At 38.9% G+C, this 25750-nt stretch overlaps 2 protein-coding genes across 5 annotated transcripts in view; one reads left to right on the forward strand and one right to left on the reverse strand.

The window, feature by feature from the left end:
* Positions 1-558: 558 nt before the first annotated feature.
* On the reverse strand, positions 559-4583 carry sp9 (sp9 transcription factor). 2 transcript variants are annotated; one of them, XM_088605263.1, is made up of 2 exons: positions 4436-4583; positions 559-2614 (listed from the first exon to the last, which is right to left on the reverse strand). In XM_088605263.1, exon 2 carries the CDS (start codon positions 2579-2581, stop codon positions 1307-1309), a length of 1275 nt encoding a protein of 424 aa, XP_088461389.1. In that variant the 5' UTR covers positions 2582-2614; positions 4436-4583; the 3' UTR covers positions 559-1306. The 2 variants fall into 2 exon arrangements, with proteins under 2 accessions (XP_088461389.1, XP_088461388.1); XM_088605262.1 differs by lacking the exon at positions 4436-4583 and adding an exon at positions 3271-3442.
* An 8223-nt stretch (positions 4584-12806) lies between these two features.
* The window catches only part of ola1 (Obg-like ATPase 1), a 52761-nt gene continuing 39817 nt past the window's right edge, over positions 12807-25750 (forward strand). Inside the window, exons 1-5 of one of the 3 annotated variants that reach the window (XM_088605264.1) lie at positions 12884-12950; positions 13591-13691; positions 14603-14723; positions 17653-17796; positions 18681-18808. In XM_088605264.1, coding sequence (XP_088461390.1) covers positions 13685-13691; positions 14603-14723; positions 17653-17796; positions 18681-18808 — 400 coding nt within the window. In that variant the 5' untranslated portion in view covers positions 12884-12950; positions 13591-13684. Of the gene's footprint in view, positions 12951-13357; positions 13514-13590; positions 13692-14602; positions 14724-17652; positions 17797-18680; positions 18809-25750 lie in introns of those variants that run through there. The other 2 variants (XM_088605266.1, XM_088605265.1) reach the window with 2 other exon arrangements.

The raw sequence follows: 25750 nt of genomic DNA on the forward strand, positions 1-25750 counted from the left end.
AATTAAAATAGATATTCAAGGGAGCTTTGTCATCGCGGTTTTCCCTTCGGACAAGCTCAGATAAAGTTGGGCAGAACAAATGATGTCTAGCAGATTAATTAGATATTTGATAAGACATGAATCCCTAATAGGGAATACAAGACACAAGAGGCTGCTGTGTGCTCTAAGTCAAAATTAATAACATTTAACAAGATTTTCATTTAGGCATGAAATGTCTGTTCCGGGGTATTAACTACTGATATATTCCACAGAGGAAAAAGCTAAACGTCAATCCGTGCGCTTGTATGAGCTTTTTAGCAGCCGCATGTGTGTGATATGATTGATTTTGTAAGTGTCTAACTGCTGTTTTGCCAGATTTCCCATTTCCGCGTCTCTGTTTGCATTTTCAATATTGCAAAACAAAACGTACTGTCATGCAACTAAAGTGTTCAAGTAACCAAAATGAAAAATGTTTTTTGCGCCTCTTCCAAAAAGAGGTGTTTGAAAAACACCACATCTAGACAGTATACTGTATATAACCACAAATTAGTTTTAATAAAATACCAAAAGCTCTAGACGTGATGATTAGATCCCTTTAATGATAAGAAAATGAAAAGCTTATACTTGAGAAATTTTATACAAGTAAATGTTTATAATCTCTTTAAAATATGAGAGGCTCAATTACTCGAAGTAAAGAAATGATTAACTCATTTAAATAGCCGTTTACATACATACTGATATCCACAAAGTGCATCGAAAGTAAAGGAAATTCCCTGAATTTCAGGACCCCAACCACGGACAAAACTATTATAATTAACATTTACAAGAAAAAATAACATGTTTCCTTATTAATATCGTTATCTGTACAGTGAATGTCAACGTTACACACTGATAGTCCCACCAAGTTCATCATTTTTGCTCACCTTTTGTGCAATGATCCATACAAAAAAAAGTCATTCGTTTAAGCTCTTTACAACACAGCTTGTCTTGAAAATGTCTGAAAGACGAAAAGTCTATTCTTACACAATTGTGTTTTGCGTTTTATCTCATGAGATGTTCGGCATCCGTAAAAGTTTTAAAAACGTTCGGATTACTGCGAAGTGCGAAGTCGCTTTCATTATATATATATAAAAACTATTCGTTTTTATTATTTTTTTAAAAAAAGAAATCTTCTTATCGACCGCCTTGTGTTGAGAGGACTACTTGTTTCGCAACTTCCAGACCCGTTTTTTTTAATTCTTTTTAAATAAAAGGTGTCGTGTTAGGTGAGAACGAATTACTTTTTCAGAATGTCAGGTTAAATCCGGATTCCGCTTTCTCGGCGTGTTTACGACTCGTTGTTCTGTGGAGTGGAGTCTTTGCCCGGCACTCTGCCAGAGTTCACCCCCTCCAGAATGAGTTCCGGTGACTCGGATCTGGGAGTTTCCAGGTTACTGGTGTCGGTGTCACTGTCGCTTCCCTTTTTGCCTCCTCCGCCGCCGTTGTGGGTTTTTATATGCTTGCTAAGGTGGTCACTTCTCATGAAGCGTTTGTTGCACACCGGGCAGGCGAACCGCTTCTCGCCCGTGTGAGTGCGGAGGTGCCTCTGCAGTTCATCGGACCGCGTGAATCTTTTCCCACAAAAAAGCCAGTTGCAGACAAACGGCCTCTCTCCGGTGTGCCATCTCAGGTGGGCTTTGAGGTGGGACGTTTTGCCGTATACTTTGCCGCACCCGGGTATGTGGCAGCTGTGAAGACCCTTCCTTCTGAGGCTGGCTCCAGCTGGACCCAGCCTTTCCGCCTCTTGGCAGTTGGGACAGTCGCACGTTGCCCTGCCCGAGTACCTCCTGGCAGACCTGGCCGAGCCCCCTATGCCCGTGCTGGCTCCCGAAATCATGGCATTGGCTGTGGTGGAGTCCGTGTAGGAGGGAATCACGGTTTTGAAACCTTCCTGTGTCAACAGGTGCTGGCTGGTGGACAGGAGGTGAGACGCTGTGGGGCTTATCCCGGTGGAGCTGAAGGCGGAGTGCGTCAACGTGGAGAAGTCGGGGTTGTACCCGCTTAGCTGGGAGTGCAGGGTGGCTTGGGGGCTGCCCGAGTGTAAAGAGGTCTGAAGAGTGCTCGCCGGGTTCTGAACCTCCAGCCACGAACTGGGGTTGGTGTGAACATCCCACCAGGAGGAAGCGCCGTTGGCGACCTCGCCGGAGATGGTCGAATGGAAGCCCGATTTGTACCAGGACTCGTACGGATGGGCCATGCCTACCCGGGGGTACAGCGTTTCTGCCGAGGTGTGAACTTTCGAGATGAAAGCGGACTGTCCCGGCTCTTGCGACGAGACGCCGGCCGAGTTCGAGAAGAGGCTGCTGTACTCGGTAGTAAACGCCGAAGAGGTCGGGGAGGTGGACGCCAAGCAGAATGCGCTGTTGCCTGTGCCGGTACTTGTAGTTAGTCCCGTGGATCCCCTGCTGGTCGCTACGGCGAACCCAGAGAGGCTGGATCCCAAGTTGCAGCTCGAGGAAGACCTCTTCCAGGGATGAAATCCGCCCTTTGCGAAAGCGCTTGAATCAGGCAGAGTGGTCAGAGGACTCGTGTTACCAATCTTGTTGCAGGTTGCAGCGAGCATGGCTAAAGGCGTAGTTCCAAATCGTGGTTCTTCCTGGCAAAGGGAAAGTTTGAAATGGTTACGCGAATCTCTCACACGGGCTGGATCTGGGGACGAATTTCTCAAAAGATGTTCCTTTGTGTTCGCAGGTGCGTGCGGTGTTCAGCGCGAAAATCGATTAGCATGTAAAATCTCATAAGCAACTAAAATATACTAATCTTTAGCAAATCGCAACACACACAGGCAGTTCTGTTTCAGTCTTAGTATAAGTTGTTATAATAATAATAATAATAATAATAATAATAATAATAATAATAATAATAATAATAAAGAAAATTCTATTTTATTCTATAACTATGCTGCATTATTTTCTGATGGTGAAAACCTTAACTGTGCTTTAAATACGTTCTACTATTCAAAAATTGAAATGATCTTCTAACATCTAAAGTAATGGAAAAGAATCTCGATGTCGGAAGTCAACATGAATAAATCAGTCTTGTTCGGCAGAAAAGCCAGAGAACCGCGTTAACAGACAGAAAAAGAAATACAATGTCTATAGGAAATCTTTACCATCGGTGAGATGTTCCAAAACAAAGAAAAGGTTTGCATGAACGCATCAGTTGTCTTCCGTGCAAAGTAAGTGAAATATATATTTTTTTTAAAAAAACTGGAAATAAGCAAAAGCGAAAACAGTTCTTTTTGTGACTTACCCCAAGTATAGACGTAGCCATAGCCAGGGCCTGCGTTACTCTGAATTAAGAGCTACAAGAGGCAACTGCGCTATATGACAGAGTTTGATCAGACTTCCACGACGTTTTACTCAACTTACACAAGTGACTAACTACACTCTTGGCTCCGAGCTCCTTACTCTACCTAGTTGTAGAGAGCGCGTGCTTTGAAGTACAGCTGGCCAGAGCACCCAGCCAATCTAAGCGCTGCAATGCGCCGCCAGGAGTACAGCTCGGCCAATAAGAGATTCAGAAATGACAGAAGTAGCACAGCTCCACGTCAATCAATAACTGTTGCACGGAGCTTTCTCCTTAGCGCCCAGACCATTGTATTTTTATACGTTTCTTTTATACACATATGTATTGGCCCATCATAGATTTCACTTCGATATATTTCAATAGACACCGTTTCTCTAAATGGGTAAGCCGTGCTATGCTGAAGTATTTGGAATCTGTAGCGCTTGGAGAGACATATTTTCTCATTTCGTTTCCGACTGTAGATTTAGAGAGCCTATTTATGTTTGTACGTATGTAGGTAATAATTTACCATTGCTGTTTGAGAATTAAGCTTTATGTGCACAGACTGCACATAGTGTCTCGGTCTATTTTTTAAAAAGAAATGTCAAACCTGCAATGTTTCTGCAAGTCTGTTCGGATATTTAAGAGTGTTTGACGTGCTTGACTACAGATTAACAGGACATATACCGTACAGCGTTTAGGGGGAAAATGACAATGTTGAGATATGCACTACGTTTCAATGTGGTAGCTTCTAGATTCTACTCTATGACGTAATTTTCCTTTGGCGAGCAGGGAGAGAGTTTACTTGCTCAAACTTCTTTTATTAGCAGTTGACTTTTAAAACACTGATCGTGTTGAACTGGGGGCATGTCTAAAAGGCTATACACAATTATTTTCGCTCGTGCATCCACACAATTGTGTCCATAATCGAAGACGACATTTTAATTCGGGCATTTTTGTAAAAACTCTGCGCCTTCAAAGCGTGCCAGTTGGACCGATTCCATGGATTGTAGCACGCTAAGCGGTTCTTTATAAAGAAATTGCACACGCGCCCAGTTCCCATCAGTGAATCGCAAATTGAATTACCAACCTGAACTCTACCTCAAGCATGAAACAAACTGGGTCTTACCTACGGGGCCAGTAATCTCGGTCATACGGATTTCTCGTCGGCGCTGGATAATTCGTCGGAAGAAAAACAGAAGACGCGTGTCAATCCCACGAGCACTACAGGATCACTCACAACAGGTGAATCCTTTTTTTTTCTCCCGTGATTTAACTTAAGGTCCAGGTTATTTATGCGATTTAGAGGTGTGATATATATGTAGAAATAGAAATGACTGTGAGGTGTTCTGACCAGCCCAGAGGCAGGAGAGGGAGGAGTGAAACGATTTTTTGTGAAAGACAAAAGTAAAGCGACAGCACGTGTAATGTTAAATAGGTTTAACCCGACTCCAGTGTCTCCGTGTGCTGGGCATGTTTACAATAAATGACTGAATAATCTAGATCCTTATTATTTCAATTGCACGCACGCTTCATTTTGTTCATGGGCTGCTTGCTATATAGGTATGGATCAGCCTGGTCTGTGACGTACTTAATAATCCCGTAAAAAGATATTTGCCCAACGCCTTTTTAAGATCTTTGGCGAAGGAGATCCGAATCGCCTGCGTGAAACAAGAAGGAGTTACGATTAATTGAAATTTTGAACAAATATTCTGCGCAAGCCTTTCAAGAGTCATCTGCATTCTATCAATGGTTATGTGTTTTCCACTTAAGACTTTTTTTTTATAAAGATCAATGCATTATGCCAATGTGTTTCACAGGCTGTTAAAACATTTAGGGGTAATGACAATGTAACAATGGCCCGGTTTGGAGTGAATCATCATCCTTTTAAAAGTTAAAGCAATTTTCGGGAGAATGGCTTTCAGCGAAAGCTGTACATTACAGTATTCAAAACGGCCAAATAATGCTCTATTATAGCGCCTGAATGCTGCCAGTCAGTCCAAGTGCAATTTGTGCAAAGGCTCAGTGCCTTAAATCCCCACCTATGGAGAGGTGAATATAAAACAATTTCTTCAAATCCCAGGCACGGAGCTCAGAAAATTGCTTCATTTCTGCAATCATGGCAATTTGACTGGAGAGCAATTAGCACTATTAAATGTCGATTCTGCATAAACAAATTCGATTGAAATGCAAAAGTGCAGAGGACCTCGTGAAAAAAAAAACCATGTATCTGTATATACAGTCACACTTCGATAGATTCTTAAAGCGATCATTAATAACTACATCAGAAATATTTTAATATCTCCATAGTCACATTATTCAGTCTCTCATGCCTTTTAGTAATTGTTATGCCTCTTAACCCACGAACATGATAAACGTGAGATAACTACAAGTCTACTTATTTTAAGAAAAGCATTACAACATTTACAATTACCTATTATTGTAAGGTTTTCCTTTATTACAGGAATTTAATCTATGTAAGTGTATTTAATGTTACACATTACATATATGGTGTATATACACGAATGCATTATCAGATATTTACCTATGTGCGCCATAGTGTATCATGGTAAATGATCTTAAACCTTTGCATTTCTTCTAAGGTTAAAAGAGCCTGCAAATTAAAAGGAGATCGTTTGTCAAAGAGAGGAAGATGAATGTTCTAGCAGAGTGTGGGGTTTTAATTAGAGTGATTATTCTGAGATTATTCAACATACTACTGGCTATTCAGTCTGCTTTGAAATGCATTTCACAGAAAAAAAGACTATTTTAATGAACATCTCTATGTCTGAAACTAGAAAAATAAAAGATAATTGCCGTTTGGATTTTAAATTTTATATAAAGATATATCTAAATCGGTCCTGTTTGCTTTTTAATGTTTTCAGTTTTCACATTATTTAAAAACATACCTCAGAGAATATGTCGCAAGCGTTATTATAATCGAACACTAAAGTTGTCAATTATTTCACCTGTATCATTTCTTGATCGTTTCCATTTCTATATATAATTCCACAGAATTTACTTTACATCTGCTACAAGTGGCGACCACAAAAATACTAGAATTTAGTAAACGCTCCTGATTTAGTATTTTTCTGATAATCTGGTACTGATTATGATAATGTTATACAAACTACTTTTCTCTCACTCTCTCGAACTATTTTAATAGGTCATATAGTTTTTTTCTTCTTCTCACTGTTGTTTAAACTCGATGTTCAGCTTCATGTGTATTATGAATTAAACAGTTACTGGAAAATAATGTCAGATATACATTTATGAAGCTATCGTTTCTTCATTTGTTTGAAATGACCAAGACTGCTTATTAATTCGTGGGTTTTATTTAATTTGCTAATAAAGATATGATAGGAACAGTCACGCAGGACGCAAAGATATAGGTGAGGACGTAACACTTCACGTTCAAATACGAGAGAGTGCCTTTTTCTGGTGGCAATTAGGAACCCATTACAAGCCATTAGATTGATCAATGTACCTTAAACAATGCGAATGATTTATTTGGTTGGAACAAAACGTTCTGCATCTATTGTAGTGAAGCTGACTGAAAGAGCATCCATCACGGCGATAAACAACAAAAGATAAATGATTAATCCTGGCCTATTTATTATAATACTTCATACAAAGGCATTTCGACTTCCTTAATTTCTAGATTATTATAGTCTCGTTTTCAGTATGTTAAACGACCCAGGGTGCTAGATTTAAGAAACATCAGAGGAATACTCTACTGGTTGCCGAATGGATTAATTCAACATTTGCCTTTAGGTGAAAACCTTATTTGTAAACAATTAAACACCTAATCTTTTCTGCCTAATCTTAAAAAGCCCCGTGAGCGCAATCTGTTTATTTGAAGAACCTGTTTTGATCGAAGTTTAAAAAAAATAGTACGGAATTAAAATAATGATATGACAACTAAATTAAACAGAGGGCATAAAATAAACAAGATGTCACGACAGAGAAATCAAATCGTGAATCATATGAAAAATATGAATAAACCTTAAATTGTAAAGTATCAAACGTATAAAAATAGCGTTTATCTTCTGTTGTTGGAACAGGTCAGTAAATTACGTTCAAATGTTTTTTTTTCCCTGGAAATCTGTACTTTAATTTAATGAAAAGAAGTGCGCTAGTGTACAGCAGTGTTCTCCATATTGTGCGTTTTCACCTGACAGGGTGCCTAATCAGATTTACAAGAACAACCTATATCTCTCTTAGCACTCATCTTTTCGGTGGAGAGGAAGAAGCTGGAATCTGTAGTAATGCGCTTATTTCCATTTTTTTTTTCTGGTTTTCGGTAAAGTATGAATTCACCAGGTTTAACCCTTCTGTGTTGACTGCACATGGATGGCTCGGTCTCTCGCTCCAGGACGGAGTCATAAGGGTACCCCGATTAAAATAACCTAGTTGTTATCAACATAGCGTCAGCTGCCAGAACTGATCACCGCACTACGATCTTATCTTTTTTTAAATGATTACTATTTCTGTGAACGTCCCTTCACATATCAGCCTTTTGTATTCTTCGCTATTCACCTGCAGCCAAAAGGTGGTGTAGTACTGAAATACCTTTGTCGCAAGGTGTGTTCAAATATCTTATTTTATCTTCAAAAATGTTAGATCAGAGTTTAGCTCCGCTTTGTATTCAATATTTTATGCAGAACACAATAACATGTTTTGTTATATTTTCAATTAGTGTAGTCAAAATGTTGTGCAGATTACAATACCAAGTATTAATTTGGACGTAGCTTACTATTTCTCTGTGATTATGCATGTAAGTGCTTTGTCCCCTTTGTCTTAAATGTAGCGATGCAGAAGTGCAAAATACTGGATGCTAACTTTAACGTAAAAATGTAGGCTACACATTTGTCATTTTGCATTTGGAGAATGCTTGTTTTCTTTCTTGCCTTCTGAGTGCATTTCCTCATGGTATCCTATGTGTTATTTCAGTTTTTGAAACAAACCTTATTACCTTCTACAGAAGTGATCGATGTGTTCGCAGCATATAAACCAAGATTTTACTGTTAAGTGCACTGTATTTTTTAGCTTTTGAGTCTCAAACCGACAATCGTCTTTATTAACATACATAATTTGACCATTTCGCATGTTTTGTCTGTCGAGATATATATTCAGTACGGAAATCAAATGGTAAATGTTTGCCTTGGAAACTATTATAGTTATAGTAAACTATTAATCTGGCTAAGTAGAGCAATACATTTCACATAACGCCACATTATTACTGATCTATTGCAGCATGAAGTTGCGGATTGCATGCAAGTGTAAATGTATCCAAAAATTGAGAAAATGACCATATGTTCCCTTCTGTATTACTTTAAAAATACTAGGTTATAAAGGTACGAGAGAATACAGTAGTTTAGCGATTTGCATTTCCTAGTAATGAAAAAATTGCTAGTGCTAGACTCCATTAATTAGAATTGTGGTAACATATTGTAACACAGGCCTGAAAGCCACAACAAACTTGCCATATGTAATTGTGTAGTCTGCTCATAACATGTTGTATATTTAATTTTTTACATTGAGTTAATTTACTCTCTTTGAACGTCGCACTTTGAGTATTAGAAGTTCAGTGCCACGACAGATCTATATGCCTTTGTGGATCCTAGTTTTGAAATGGCAAAAACGTTTTTTTTTAAATGTTAGAACAGTCATATATTAAGTACTTAAATATGAAGTACGGAAATATTGTTACCTTATTATTTTGCCTTCGTAGATATTACCATCAATCTCTTTCACTACCTTAATTCTTAGTTTTTGACTGAATATTTTAATGTTAAAGAGATTGTAGTGATTATATAAGTAGACTTAATTTTCTCAGGTGCAAAATCTTCGATAACAAATAACACTGAGAACAGACCTCGAAGAGCTTATTTTTGAGAAAACGGGTCACATACAGTGTATGTATGTCTGAAATTAGAAAAGCTTGAATATTCATTGCTTGAATATTTTGTCCATATTGATGCCCTTTAAAAGCTATCACCTTGTTATAGCTAAACAGACATTGTTTAAGTATTTTTATTTTTTTATCCCTTTTTAAAATACTGTACTGACTAGACAGGCCTCAAAATCCACGGACGTTTTAATACACAGCACTTAATGTAACAGTAGGTTGACAGTATACTGTTTGAGATTCGTGGTACAATAATAATTTCTAAAAAAAGAAAGGTTAAAGTTTCATTCTTTAATCTGGTGATTAAAATCCAGAATACATTAAAGAAATGGGTTAATTATACCCTCATTTACATATGAAAATAATGTGTAAAGAAAATGTCACGTCTCTGTAATTCAGAAGAACCTCTTTAGCGTATATGTTCATAGGTGCGCATATTGTTTTTCAAACGGATATTTCCCCTTTAATAAAGATTTGAATATATTGTCTTTCATTGGATTTAGGGCGTGTGACAACATGTGTTTTGTGGGATGGGTTTTGAGTTCCTCTGGTATTTTTTCCTTATTCATGTTTATTACAACATTAACATTTGCTACTGTTTGTATTATTATATGCAAAAATGTGTTTTTTATTGTCGATAACTCAATTATATATTTTGCAATGGATAGTCTGCCCTCCACGCTGAAATATACTGAGCTGTGATAGTGGGTTGCCCTTTCTTACAATTTATAAATATAATACGAGTTCAGGCAATTATGCCAAGTAAAATCGTTTTTTGTCTATTAATGATTTCAATAAAGCCTACTGAATTTGTTTCTGCATGAGGGCCATAGGTAACACCATGTGAACAGCAAAGGTGCCACTTTCTCTCAACAAAGTCTGTTTCTAATATACCCATTGTTTAGCTCTGTAGAGATCTGACAAGCCAAAAAGGTAGTTTACAATTCAACTCCAAATGTATGTAAGCTACAGTTTATGTACAGTTTACATACAGTTAATATAAAGAGGCCTCGATTTATGCTTGTATTTCTTCCCTTTGGAAAGTAAACTTTGTTAATGTTTCTTTTTAATGCCATCCAAAGATAAGGAAATACAAAGCCTCATTACTTTATAATATTCCGAGTTAAAGTAAATCCAAATCATTCCTCGGAAACTACATAGTGTAATTACAGACAGAAGAAATGTTTACAGACTTTTTGAGGTTAATGAGATTATATAAGAAAAAATTATGGCTGCAGTATACAGGACTTTATATTTGCTTAAATGCACTGTCTGTCATCTTAAAAGTGTCTTTATTGAGCTTTACTCTGGTTTTAAATCTGTGGTCCAGTCTTGGTGGTATTCAGCCTTCAAGCCTCCAAGCATTTTGTGTTTTATGTCGATCTGGTACACATGTAGGGATGTTACACTTAACATACCCTCAGCCAACCAAAAGACAACGCCTGTCACTTCTAACAAGATGAAGCGACTTCATTATTTTCCTTCCCTCTTACAATATAATGAGGTACGTTGACTCCATTCCATGAAACTGCAGCCTGAGATCGTACCCAGTGTTCAGTTTGGCTGGAGCATGGGAAAGAGATTTTTCTCCATCTCTGGTGTGCTGACAGGAAGGCATCATTAGCATGGTAAAACCAGGAAGAAACTATTTGCTTCCCACACATTTTTCCTTTCTTTGTTATGTTTTGTTATGTTATGTATCTGTTTAATCTTTGGGAAAACAACTCTTAGACTTTGCAAGTGATAGAAGGCCTGCTATTGCTCATTTCAATGTAGCTATGTCTTTAACAGCACTTTTAAATAGAGGACATAACAGGTGTTAAACCAATCAACTAATTTAATGTTCATGTTTGCATGCAGGGTGAAAAATAGATATCTTAACCTGTAATAATCACCTTGAATGTTTCTGTCACTACTGAAGGAAAACAACCACACTTTTTATTATTTTTACGTTTACTTTATCATTAGCAGATTTCAATAATAATAATTGCTTACACTTATATAGCACTTTTCTGGACACTCCACTCAAAGCGCTTTACAGGTAATGAGGACTCCCCTCCACCACCACCAATGTGTAGCCCCCACCTGGATGATGCAACGGGAGCCATAGTGCACTAGAACACTCACCCCACATCAGCTTTTGGTGGGAATGAGAACAAAGTGACTAAGTCAATTCATAGATGGGGATTATTATTAGGCCATGATTGGTAAAGGCCAATGGGAAATTTGGCCAGGACGCTGGGGTAACACCACTACTCTTTTCGAGAAATGCCCCAGGATTTTTAATGACCACAGCAAGTCAGGACCTCGGTTTTACATCTCAGCCAAAGGACAGCACAATTTTACATTTTACAGTATGGTGACCCCATCACTATACCTGGACATTAAGACCCGCACAGACCACAGGGTGAGCACCCCCTACTGACCCCACCTAACATCTCTTCCAGCCACAACCTTAGTTTATCCCAGGTCTCCCATCCAGGTACTGGCCAGGCTAACACCTGCTGAGCTTCAGTGCGGCTGCCAGGTGTGAGTTGCAGGGTGATTTGGCTGCTGGCATTATTTCATATTTCAGGCATTACTGACAACATTCTAAGAACAGTACAAAAATGATTTAATGGTGAGTTCTAAATTGGTTGTTTCCACTTGTAGAAGAGTATGTACATGCCTATAGTGGGTGGAAATTTTGCTGAGCTCATTGAATAATAATAACACCATTAAGTAAGCTTTTTCAAATTGTTTGTGGACTAGTACCAACATGCAGTGGAAGCTGGCAATAGTGATGAAAACTGCATGAAACAAAACATTCCCCAGACATCCATTAGTAACAAAAACTTATATGGATTTATTTTTCCTACAATAGTTGCTGTTGTTGTTAGTAGAGTTTTTATAGTTGCCCTCCATATGCATTGCAGTAGATGAAATATGAATTCATATATAATGGGGGATGAACATTTACTGTAAATTTCTGAGCCAGTTTAGGAAATGTTCTGTTAATTGCAAGCACAATTAGGAAGGGATTTCTCTTGTAATTTTCGCACATGCCCTTGGATCTCTATTAATTGCCATTAAAAGCATTTACATTTCCTGTCTATAAAATGGTTTGAGGTTTCACGTGCATTTCGCAATATCGACGTATTGTTTGAAACACACTACTACAGGCCTGAAGACCTTTTTTTGAAAAAAAAAAAAGGCCAAATCCCGCGGACAGGCTAGTAACTGAAGATGGTGGTAGGTATCTGACTTATGCCATCCTTTTCTGACACAGGAACTCGACAACCTGGGTACGGATATTAAAATAGTTTCTGGTACTATCCAAAAGTTCTAGTGTCCTTTCCCCTGACGTTGTGTGTAGTGTTTGCATGAAGTTTGATCTTCACATACATCACAGAAAATGTAGGTAAAATAACACATACTTCTTCTAAACATACACGAATCGGTGACACCGCTCCCCCCACGTTATCTGAACGATTTAACTTGGGGTTACACACAGTATTTTCCGTGAGAAAGCTTCCTGTGGGATTTACAGCGCTCTGTCTGGCAGGCAGTACGCAGTCGCATACCCTCCTGCGCTACCGGAGTTTGGCCCAATGGGGAGCTGTGCAATGAGGATGTTCCGGTGTGTGTGACGGGCTTCCCCCTTTCCCCTTGCTCTCTGCAAAGCAAGTGCCGTGTGTACTGTGGCACCGTGTTTCAGTTTCGCGTGTAACCCCGGAGCAAACTAGATTTCGAGGTGAATTTGCACACTTTGTGTTTTTGGAAATGTGTTTAAAAGTACATGCCTCTGTTTTTGGAGCGCTTGTCGTGAACAGAATCCCACAGCCGCTTGCCGGCGGACCGTATGTTTAACGTTAAGACGGGCCTCATACAAACGTGTGTCAGTAATGCCACATGGGGTTTGAACTGGAAAGAGAAGTAACATGAAATAACTCTGAGCAGGGTATTTAATGGTATTTCATAGAAATGTAAAAGGTGACGTGCCTGCTGTCAGAATTGAAGTCCATGTTTTGGTCGTTACTGTGCCGGTTATAATTACGTGATTCCTCAATGTGTGTAAATATAGAAAGCGGTGGGGTCAGCATTTGCCATTGGTTTCATCTGGCACGGCATTCACTTGCGTGTTCTATTTTTAAGACCGAGTGGGCTAGGTTGGCTTGTGTGGATATCGGTGATCTGTGTCGGTGGTACAACCAGTCTACCTGGGAGTCTTGGAAAAATAATGGTGCAAGCAGTGGCTTTCTAACTTGCTGGCTGAAAATGTACTGGGGTTAATATGCGGCCATGGCCCCGAAGAAGGTGCGTCAGAGGCGGTTGGAAACGGGTAAGTGTCACTATATTAACAGAAATATTTACGGTGGTTTTTGCTGTTTCAGATGCCTCCGAAGAAGGGCGGTGAGGCACCCAAGCAGCCGCCTCTGATTGGAAGGTTTGGAACATCCCTGAAGATTGGAATTGTTGGATTACCAAATGTTGGGTATGCCACGCAGTTATAAACGTCTGCCACTATATTGCAATTTGATAGATTTTAAATGCAGCGTTACAGAATATACGACATATCACGTTTTTAAGCATGGTAGGTTATAAAAATGAAACATAATGTACCAGCATATGCAAGGCTCCTGTCGGTAATCGGAGAGTGATGATACATTACATTTTTAGATGAATCCCATTAATGTCAAGCAAGTATAGTTATGGAGTTTAAAGTAAGACTAATAGGCAGCTTTATCTTAAAGAAATATATAGGATGGCTGGCTTTGAAAGCAAGTTACTTAGATTGTTATCGTTGGTGTAAGATTGTTTTAGAATGCAAAAGAAATGATATGTATCTTGGGGGAGTATTTAGTCTTGAAATGGTCATGGCTGAAGCAGTGCTTTTTAGTCTGAAATAAGTCTATGGTGCAGCATTCTAAAGGCAACAAAATGGTTAAAAATTAATGCAGTATCAAACTTCACTGACGTTGTGTATTCTTGTGTTCTCACAATCCCACCAGTTTTGCTGTGAAATGGGCACTGTTGTACTGTATTTCAGAGCGCGCTTCATGACTTAATTGTTAGGGAGGAACACGGAGTCTGAATGTCTCTAAATCCCTTTCATAGACATTGATACAGTCTATACAAGGCTCAACTCAGATCCCAGCCAGATAAACACACGTGTCCACAGGTCCACAGCTTCAAATTCCTCAGCCAGCCCAGCCTCCTCAGTTCATGTGTTAAATGGCGCATCACTTTGCAGTAATTTCTGCCAGGGAGGAATGGGTTTGAATAGCCTGAGGCTGATGATGTACCCAGTGCCCACCAGTGATAACTGCTTTGCACCTGCATGCATTGCCGCTGTTAGGGCTGGATTTGGCAGGGATGGCAGTTGTGCTCTCTCCCCGAAAACAGCTGCCTCTGACCTGGCCCCCGAGGAGAGCACTTTCCCTGCCCAGTGCCAGTGGACGATCTGGAGATTCAGGGCTGCGGCGCCAAAGCTGGGATTTATCATTCCAGAGGCTCGTCTGTGTTGGCGAGTGTCGGAGAGAGGTTTTCCCCGGCAGCTGCAGAAATGTCGACTGAACTTGAAATTATTGTGATGCGTGCTCAATGAAACGCAGCCTGCTTTCAACCAGTGTAATCTTTCAAAAATATATTGGTGTAGAAATAACTCTGAGAGTTAATGGTAATTGGTTTAAAAAATAAAATTGGAACATTGCCTATTATATTTATTATACCCACCCAATTTGGAGTAGCCAGTTTGGTGTTTGGCATCTCACAACTATGAACCCCACAACTGTGACAGTTTGGATACATGATGGTGAGAACATGCCTGAAGACGTCTCCAACACAGCGACATTCAAGCCACTTGTCATTTAACACAAAACAAGCTACAGAGCGCTGTACGCTGAGTTTGGGTCCCGCTGGAGAACACTGGCAGAGCCCCGTATATCTGTAAGAGCCTAGAATGTCACCTGGATTTTTAAAAGCTGAGAGACCCCTAGTTGACTACTCCTATTTGCCCTTTGTGATGCTCAGCCAATTGTGTGCCCTGCTGTAAGAGACCCATGGTCACAGTGAGGTCGTGTCATGACCCAGGCTCAAACCCATGATCATAGAGCTCAGAAATCACTGCAAGTCGTAACCAGCAAAGGTTGACAGTCCTGCAAACAGCTCCAGTATTAGTTATCTTTAAATGGAGCAATTAGTTAAACTTTCATTTTGGAAACAAAACATTCAGGTCTGTAGTTGTGTAGATATCAGTTTAAAGCACCAAATCTATTCATTTGTCCCTCTGGTACAAATTAGTCTCTGACCTGGACAAAAAAAGATGTTATTTTTCTAAGGGCTGGAATCATGCTATTAGTTGTTAGCTAATAATGTAATCTTAATTATTTTAGATTTCTAAGATTATAGATTATGGGCTTAATTTTTTAGATTTCTTTATTGAAAAAAGTTTGGGCTAGTGTTTTTAAGTAGCTGGCGAAACACTCAGTCTTTGCACACTCAAATTCACAAGGAAATGTACAGTAGGCAACACCTTACAATTTTTATAGGTCTAAAAAGCACTCCTTTTGGTAGTGTTCAAGTTTATTCAGACTTTGAAGGAAGTTACTAAAAGTTGATATAGCACAGAAAATGTAGGTGCATATCTGGATTATTAAACATTTCTAAATTAAAATATGATACGCATGTATGGCTTGAATAGGCCAGTAGCTTAACTGTTACAAATAATGCTCTACTTCAGAATGGCCCATTTTCATTATTATTCTGTAAATATACTGAACCTGAAGCCTTCGATGTTTTTTTTAGTAATCTGGTAGCTAAAAAACAAGCTTCTGGTAGTCTCCTTGATTTCCACTGGGTATGAAAGGCTGAAAACAGGAGCAAAACACTTCGCGCCTTAAAAAAGGCGTAAGGTAAAGGATTATCAAAATCAACTTCTCTAGTGAAGTATTAAAAAATATTTCAAATTTCAAAGTTGGCGTCCATCATCTCGAAGTACATACCCAATCGAATATTTGATGTCCTACTTGGAAGGGGACATAATAAAATGTAACCCAAATGTGTGGTCAGCAGTAGGAAGCTCATGTTGAAAAACAATGCCATTCCTTCTGTGAAGAATAGAAATGGGATCTTTATAAGATTGTTTTGTATCATCTAGTGGTGGTACATTAGTTTGAAGGGATGGATGTGTTTTGAAGTTTTGAGTCCTAAGTCTACCAGGATATTTTAGGCACAATCCAGGTTCCTTCTGCTGAAAAGCCGAATCTTGGAACTGAAATTGGTCTGAAATTAATTCACAACCTGAACCACACTTTCAGATGCGTTGCCACATGTTTAAGGTTGGATGAGATCAGTAGACCTTCGCTGTCTCCAGGCCTCACACCAACAGAACAGATGTAGCATGACCTGAAGAAAGTAGTTCACAAGCACAAACTGCAGTCTGAAGGAGCTAAAGAAGTTCAGCATGAAGGAGTGGCCATATATCTTACGTTCCTGAACCTCAAAAAGTTACAGGAAACTCCTTTGTTATCAAAACCAATAGATTGTCAAGAAAATACTGGTTGTTAGAGTATGGCTAATTTTGAACATTTGCAATACAAAAAGAAAACTTGCAGTTAATTTGGACAGGTTTTTCCCTGTCCAGTTCTGATGTCCTTAACAGTTTTCTTTGCTTGTGTCTATATACAGTAAATCATCCTTATGTATGTGCAACAGTACTAAATGCACACATGGAGGGTTATTTCCTAAAGCCAACTTTCATTTGCATTATATCAAGTGTATGCCTAAATTTGGAGCCCATTATGAAGTATTAATCTACAAACTGCAGTGATAAAGAGATGAAAAGACCGTATTGCAGACAAACCACCCCCGAATGAAAGGGAACATGAGATTCGTGAATTTAGAGATCTCTGAATCTTTCATTTTTATATCGTCCCCAGGAACTCTCGCTGTGCGATTTTAATCCTTCATTTTGAGCCTAGACAACACAAGTAATCTTTCAATGAGTCCTCCCCGGGGACGTGTTTACCTTCTTGCAATTTGCACCTTATCTTTGAGCCGTGCAGTCTGCACAGCCTACTGCGCAGAACTGTTGAGGTCCTGCTTCTAGATTTTGTGATTAAAGACCCTGGTCTGCATCCTGAATGTCAGTAATAGCAGGTTATTTTGACACAAATTTAGGTTAGGGTTTCTCTTTCTGCTAGGTTTTGCCCTAAATAATGGAAGGTCATAGTTCAGGGTGATCACTTCCTACAATCTAGTACAGTTATTGTTGTTTATCTCATTTTGTATTGCTGAGAAAAAAAAACATTTCTTGAATCCAAAGTATTTGGCTGAATTTTGTACTTGCAATATGTTAAAGGTCCCCCTGACATTGTTATATCCATAGACCATAGCTAAACTAATACACAAATGTTTCCATTAGGCAGTGACCATGTTTTACTTTTTTTTTATAGGAAATCAACTTTCTTCAACGTTCTGACTAAGAGTCAGGCTTCAGCAGAGAATTTCCCCTTCTGTACTATTGACCCAAATGAGAGCAGAGTGCCTATCCCTGATGAACGCTTTGATTACCTCTGCCAGTTCCACAAACCTGCCAGGTAGAGTGAATATCTTTCAAAAAATAAGTTCTTGCCGCAGTCTTTTAACTAATTACATTGCATTGAACTGGGTTAGGCTCCAGTATTCCAAGACCATGATTTTCAAGGGCAGCTAGTTCATATTAAAAATGTTTAGAATCGGGCAATTTGTAGAAACTGATGACAAGAAAGTCTGTCAACTGGAGAACTGAAGAAGCTTGCTTGCATGCTTAACTTGAACCTTTTGGAATTTTTGTCTCTCTGTCAACAACACCTTTTGAATGTTTCTGACTCATTGCTTTCTCTGGGTCACCTGAGAAGTGTGGAGATTTTTATGTTTTCCTTGGAAACTATAATGCCAAGCTGGACACAGTGTAACTGATGGTGATTCCTCGTCAGTTATCGTTCCAGCAGTCTCCAAACAAGCAGTTTTTCCTCCACATTGGAACACAGTTGGTCTCCAGTAAAACAAAGGAAATGACAGCAGGAGTCTGTTTTGTAACTTGAATGTCTTGGAGGATATGCTGCTGAAGCATTGTCTGTTAGTTTGAATTTCTTATCAATTAAATGTTATCAGTTTACTATTAATTAAAATAAACTAAACAATGCAGTAACTCAGAGGCCGGTGTGCCTGGAACAAAATGGACTGTGCATTGAACCCATAAATATGTTTTGCTCAAATCCTTCCAGTGCGTTTTGTTTTTTTGTTCTGCAGCATTTTTAAATCCCCTTTAAAAGATTTCTAATATTCTAGTTGACACTTTTAGCGTGACACTTTACCACCAAAGTTGATTTGCCAGTTCCTATTGCGTATGTTTGGTATACAGTTGCAGTAAAAGGAAAGCCTTTGTACTAGAAATTCAGATTCAGGTCTTTTGTCTTCTTTTATTTTTTTTCCTATAAAGCAAAGTTCCCGCATTTCTGAACGTGGTGGACATTGCTGGTCTGGTGAAGGGAGCCCATGCTGGGCAGGGCCTTGGGAATGCTTTCCTGTCTCACATCAATGCCTGCGATGCCATTTTCCACATGACACGTGAGTGCACCCCTACTCCTCCGCCTCTGCGTCGAGTGGTTTTTTATTGAGTGCGTGTGTGTTTTTAAAAATCACTTGGGAAATCCCAGTCGGAGTTTGGTTAAGCCGTCAGGTGACGGTCTGTATCGATATTCAATACAGGCTATGTAAAACATATACCAAAGTTTCCGTTTTAATGAACCACATCATTCGTCATTCACTAGCCACCACAAGCTTCTAGAATTCTGCGACCAGCTGCCTTTTATTTGTGTCAAACCGCTGCTAAGGAAAGCTCTGCTGGGATGAAAGTGAACTTCAGTTTGCATATTGTATGTTTGTTCTTAAACAATACTGTTTACCTATCCACGGCGTGTTGATTCTGATTCTCTGTTTGTATCCTTGATGTCGGTATACATTTTATTTTTTTAAAGCGTGGTTATATAGGTAATAACCCAATCGATCAAATATTAATTCTCATAATGGTGCTGGTTATAGTCTCTGACCTGCTTAAAAGGCCTAACAGCTAATGAGAGCACATAAGATGCCTATTTTAAAAGTTATAGAACAGAAGACGATCAGTTCCAAGTTTGTCAAAAAGTAAAAAGAGACCTATTGTATTTCCATATTTCTTGAAACTACAGTTCAAATGGAAACTGGTTGGAAAATGAGGTTTTAATCAAGACATTTAAGCAGTGTATAAGACCATATTTGTGGGGTAAAAAGGGAACCTTTCAAACATGAATCTTTGAGGATTTATGTTCATATAATTTAGTAACTTTAAAAAAGTGAAATTACCTTTTGATGTAAGGTGATTTCATTTTTGCAGAGGCTTTATTTCCAAAGCCCTAAGCCCTCATTGTCAGAGTTCAAATAATGTTAAATTATATTTCATCATTGCCGGTGTCCATTGTCATAAACTGCCAGTGTAATGAAAGGATGATATCACCTTTCGTATTAGCAGCTCTTAAGCTCCTGTGATTTGATTCCAGAAATGCTGTTCCATGCGTCTTTGCTTTAGGAAAATGTTTAAATTTCATTCAGAGTTGTTCTGCATAAATGAAATAAGAATACTGTGATTGATTGTTTGAAACTAAATGTAAATTCACTTAATAGGCTATTATTTTGTGAAGATATTGCAGGCAGTTTTGTGATCAGTCCATTTTATGTGATCGTGTGTGATTCAGGGAACGTGCTATGGGTCTTTTACAGTAAAAGACAGTGCAGTAGTACTGAAGCTTACAGAAACACTCCGGTTGACATTTTCTTTGGATTAGCCCTTGTCATATGCTAAATGAAGAAAGCAGGGGAGAATATAATTTGTGCCTTTGAGGAAAAAAACTCAAGGAATGTACTGAGGGGTCCAGATGAGGGTAAGCGTGGAAGATGTTAAGAGGACTGCGGAGAGATTTCCAATCTTTAGATATTCTTCGTTACTGACACTTTTTGCGTCATAACCCCAAACTGCCACAGAGGTGCATCTCAAATGAGTAGCATTTTGCTTCCGGTTTTATTTCAGAAATAAAAACGAATAAAACATCCAATGTAAAGCTGCCTACTGTAGCATTCTTCTCACAGAAAAGCATGTTCACTCACTCCATCAAACCAAACCACAAAAATCTGAATTAAATTTACTCAAGGTGTAAAGAATTCTATAATATACTGCACTAGGAGTACCTCATTTAGAAAATGTGTGCAATTTGATTGTTTTGGTACACTAATAAAATAAACGATCTGGGGAAGAACTGACTCTTTGTCATATTGAAGAGGGATGACTGTGAGGGGACCTGATTCCAGTATACCATTCCACCAACATCTGCGGGTGTTCCATTCTTGAAATGGAAAGTGGTCAGAAAAAAATGAGTTGTTAACCATATGGCCTTGTGGAAATCAGAGTAAGGGGGAACCGCAGTTGTGCTCTTCTGTGTTGTCCTTATAACAGACTCGTTAACTGCCATGAGCCTCCCTACCAAAGTCACAGCTTCCAGTTTCACCACGAACAAGATGGTCACCCACTTGTAATTTTCTGTATGAGGACATGCAATTTCTGGTCTTTTTTTTTTTTACAGTTTTCTGAACATTAGAACTGAGTTCATGCTTGTGGGTCCTGTTCAAAGGCCAAGTTATTACTGCAAAGTGTGTATAAACGCTGAGCCACCCAACAGTGTCCACTCGGTTACCGTTCCTATGCAAGAGAATGATTAGAGGGCAGTAATAAGTAGGATTTACTGAGATAATGCGGTAGATTTGAAATTTCAAGTGTGGTATATGATGACTAAGCGACACAATTCCATAGTGCGGTTTGTGCGGTTGTATGCAGGAGGAAACTGTGGTGGGTAAATGCTCAAAAACATTGGCAAACTCATCCCTGCGGACGTCTTTAGAATGAAAGTAAAACCTGAACCAGAGAACAGGTGGAACTTGGGAGAAGTGCATCTGGAACTCAAAATGAGGCACTTTTTACGCCAAAGCGTGGGGCAGTCTGAACAAGTATCCCAGCCATGCTCGTGAAGGTGATAACCTGGCTCATTTCAATAAATGGCTGGACAAGATCCTCAGATCAGTTAGTTATTAACTACCAAATGAGCTAGATGAGCAGAATGGCTTCTTGCATTTGTAAGCTATCTGATTTTCTTCTTATATTCTGAAAACACTTGGAAGTTGTCTAGCACTGTCTTGTCCAAACCAGCATCAGCAGGGGGCTATAAGTTATTACTAGCTTGGTACTAGTATGGCCATTCTGTGTGAAATCAACTAATTTTGGCATGACCATCTCAAATATTTCCTCAAATTTCACTTCAATTGAGGCTAGATGTGATGTTAATATCTCTTATATATGGTCATTAAAGGGTGGCATTTTTATACCTACCCTGGCTACCTTGAAGGCATTGTCTCCTCTGATCTACACATGCTACAGTCACTGTTTTGTTTGTCATCTTAAATGTTTTCGTACTCTGTTGCTTAATTAACCCTTGAGGTTAGGAGTGCTCGGAAAGGTGAGGGGGAACAGTTAGAGCTTTTGAAAGGTGCTGAGGTGAAACGAGTTTGAGAACATTAAAAGCTGCAATGTAAAAATATTTCCAAAGGCTGGGGTATACATACTGCTGCTTTGACTCCTTTTAAGGACATGTCAAGAGTTATTAAAGGTTTGAGAGCAATATCTTCAACATTAATTCTAAATTTCGATTATCTCCTCAAGTAGCTGGGCAGCGTATTGGTGGAGCTTTCACAATCTAACGCTTCAGATTTGCTTTCTGCAAACGTATGTAATGTGGAAGATGTAGCTGGACATTTTATGGGCTGCTCACTAAAATACAGATTTTTCCAAATGGCTGGCCAAGAGATTAAAAAACTCAGTGAATGCTTGTCTCTCATTGGGCAATATCCAGTACAGCACAGACTTTTAGAAAGATCTGTTTGATACAGGCAAAAGAAGCTGCTGAAAATGCAATAAGAAGCAAATAGCTGAGCTATCACCATTTGAGTTGTAGAATGATTGTGGCACAGGTATGATTGCAAAGGTTAAAGAGAAATTCCTATCGTGTAAAAAGAAAAGAAACATTAATATTTGAATAATCAACCTAAAAGCTGCGCCTCTGAGGAAATACAAAGAGCTTAGAGCCTGTAATTTCATGCTTAAAAAAAACTAAAATGCTGCTTGGGGAAGAAGGGATGCTATCTATTCTGAAACCAAGGTCTAGTGGATTCTTATCTGATTCAAAGAAAGCACTGGAAAACTGATGCAGAAATGTTGGAAGAGCAATGCCAGGGAAATGAACATGTCCAGAAATGGCTCGTGAACATGAATTTAGATGTCCACGAGTGGTAAAGATACGTTTTCTTACAGTTTGCAGAATAAGTGCTTGCTGGAGAAAGTGCCACCCAATATATACAAGTTTGCACCAAGCACCACAAAATCAAAATGATTAATAATTCAGCAGCTACAGGAGGTAACTGCTTTCACCTACTTACCCTGCCTAGCTGCTGTTTTTTCAATACTGGTCTTTCATACTGTTATCTTGGAGAGTATAGATAGACGCAGACAAACTGTCCACCATGAAAGATACTCTTCAAAGCAGTTTGTACCTTCATATAATCAGTTTGGATCCAATGAGCAGTGAGTGTCGACCGACAGAGAAATATCGCAGAAGTTGGTCAAGAGTAGTGATGAATTCTGAGATGATTTTTCAGACCAATCTGCACCTTTTACCAGTCATTATTTAATTTGCAAAATTTTCCAAACAGGTAAAATACCTTAAACCAGGTGAATATGTTGCTTATTTGTCTGAGTATTACTGTTGTGCTCTTCATTATGATGCGCCAGATTTTCATTAGAACATTCAAGGAGCATTCCATACATGTGTCTGTCACTATAACAGCGGCAGTCATCTTGGATATGATCGTGTCACTGTGATTTCTGACAGCAGGCATTACGACAGTGTGGCAAGGCACCTCTTTCAAAAGATGTGAATTTGTCATTAATGCGAACATCCAACCAAGGAATTTTTCGTTTGATCAGATGGGGCAGCATCACATTATAACAACTGTAAAAACCTTGTCAAGCCGTGTCCCATGTAAAGTTTGTTTTGCAGTCCAGTCAGAATGGTATTTATTTGCCACATTTCTTTGAAACAAATGTATGTGAATGTGATAGGGGACCTATAAAGAGAACTGTTGGGGAAAAAAGCCTTCAGTGACTTTACTGCCACCAAACCATGGCACTAAGACAGCTTCTGCTTTTGGAAAAGAGAGTACAGCTGGCATGATCATGCATTACACAGTGGAAGAGTGAGAAGATTGAGAGGTGACAAGATAAATGACAGAGCCAGTGAGGTTAAGATACTCTAAGGTGCTCACAAGTCCCATTTTGATAATGTCCCATTATCAAAAACTAACCTGCATGTGAAAGTATAATCAGATAGCTAGGAATTTAACTTTGCTTTTGTTGGCTGAAAGAGGCCAACTTTTGAAGTCATCAGGGGCTTTGTCAAAATGTGATGGGAAATGGTAGCCTGGCGCTGGAGGATTTTCACCGCACATCTTCATTGAAAGTGAACATCTCCTCCCATCTAGACCTGCTCACTCATTCTTGTGTCCTAATTGACAGTGTTAAGATTTGTGTTTGGACACCAACTTTTGACAGTTGCAGAAATTTTAAGTTTGTTTAGTCATGAGACTTAATCTAGCAGAGGTCTCACTCTGTAAATGGCTGAGCACATCCAGTGGAATGTTCTACTGAAAAATAAAAACAAGGCCATTTTGAAAAATGACCAGTTTAAATGCCCATAAACGTCTCTCAAAAGGGATATGAGAGATTGATGTGAGATTTTGCCACTATCTTTCAGCCTTGCAACAAATATACATGCTCAATTTCCGGAAAATATGACATGGCCGTGCTTCCAAGTCAGATTTATTTGACCCAAAAGAACGCTAGCAATCTTTAATTCCTGCAAAATTGTCAGGCACCTTGTCAAGCTTGTGACTAGTTGGTTTCTCTGAAATGTGAGGTCAATTTGTGATTTTTCTGGTTTGTCCCATTCAGAAGTGGAAGTGACCAATGAGAAGTGACTTGCCCATGAGATATTTGTTGTGTCTACCACGGTGGAGCAACTTCAGTGTTGTATGCCATGGCACAATTTGCACAATTATGTCCTGCATCCAGACATTTGTTAACCCACTTATGCATGGTATGGCTTGTCACTGCAAATGCAATTTTGTGAAGATGGGAGCACAACCCTGTTTTAGCAGCCAAATGTTTATGTCTTTAATACATAACATGTTAATCTAAAATAAATACAGATCTCTGTGTATGTTTACTGTCAACTTACAACAGCATCACTTTTTATCTCTTTTGTTTCATAATCTGGAAATAAAATTACCTACCTTGTGAGAAGTAGGTCTATACATGTTACTTTTCTAAGATTCATTACGTTAAAAACTTCCATTTCTCTCTTCATTATTATGTTTGTTTATATTTGAAGAATTTTCCATGCCTTCAGAAAAAAAAAACCACATGCAGTTTCTCAGCTGAAATAGTATCTTTGTCTCTCCGATTTAGTACTGTAATTGTAAAAAGGGAGTTTTTGTAACAAAATAGTTAAACCAGGATTTTGATTTTTTTGGTTACTCCCACTAACAGCCCAGTGCCGCCTTCAGATACATAAGCAAACTAATTCTTACAAAATGCTTATCACTTGTCATCTCACAGTGGCAGCATAAAAATTACTTGTAGTTCTCCCTTTGCTACAAGTTCTTTTGTGTCTCCGACATCGTCTTTGTCTTACACAATTAAAGTGTTACACGCTAGAATAATTTAAATTGCCAGTGCTAAATGGAGATTGGGTCCTTTTAAAAATAGCTGAATTTGTTTACTGATTGTGTGCAGCTATTGACTTTTCCATTATGTGAAAAGGCTCTGATTAGTCAGACAATTTCTTAGCCCTGGTAGTGGTAGGCAAATGGACAGTGTTACAATACAGTATATTTTCTGTTATTGTCTTCAGACGAGGCTAGGATTAGTCTGTGGACAATATAATAAGCATGTCATTTTAGTGATGAGGGTACTTTTTAAACCTGGTACAGCAGGCTCCCTTATTTAAACTAGGTGGGTTTAGACCCATGTAAAAATGATTTGCGTTTTAGAATGTTTTGCTAGATAGTCACAGTAAATTATGAATATGCGATTTTCTTTGTTTGGTTAAGGAGGGTGCTCCTGGGTTAAGACAGCTTCTTTATCTAAATGTGAATTCCAGTTTGATGGTCACTGTTTGCAGGAAGAACCTTTTTGTGTTCTTTCTCCTGCCTGAAGTGTAGTTATCCAACTGAAGCTGAGTGACCATTTTTCAGTAAAAGAATAATTTCATAGTGCGTTACGCAGTGGATCATTTAGATTGAAAGACACAGCCTCCTTTCTTAAAAGTGCTGTAAGGAACCACAAGAAAAAAATTGCGCGAAAGCAAGTGTCTT

Source organism: Lepisosteus platostomus, chromosome 14 (assembly GCF_059453375.1).
Source record: "Lepisosteus platostomus isolate fLepPlt1 chromosome 14, fLepPlt1.hap1, whole genome shotgun sequence".
Taxonomy (NCBI): domain Eukaryota; kingdom Metazoa; phylum Chordata; class Actinopteri; order Semionotiformes; family Lepisosteidae; genus Lepisosteus; species Lepisosteus platostomus.

Excerpts from the sequence above, each read along its gene's own strand:
- sp9 (XM_088605262.1), bottom strand. The coding sequence starts at position 3,291 with ATGGCTACGTCTATACTTGGG. Across the intron at positions 2,615-3,270 it reads TGGCTACGTCTATACTTGGG|GAAGAACCACGATTTGGAAC; the intron begins GTAAGTCACAAA and ends TCCCTTTGCCAG.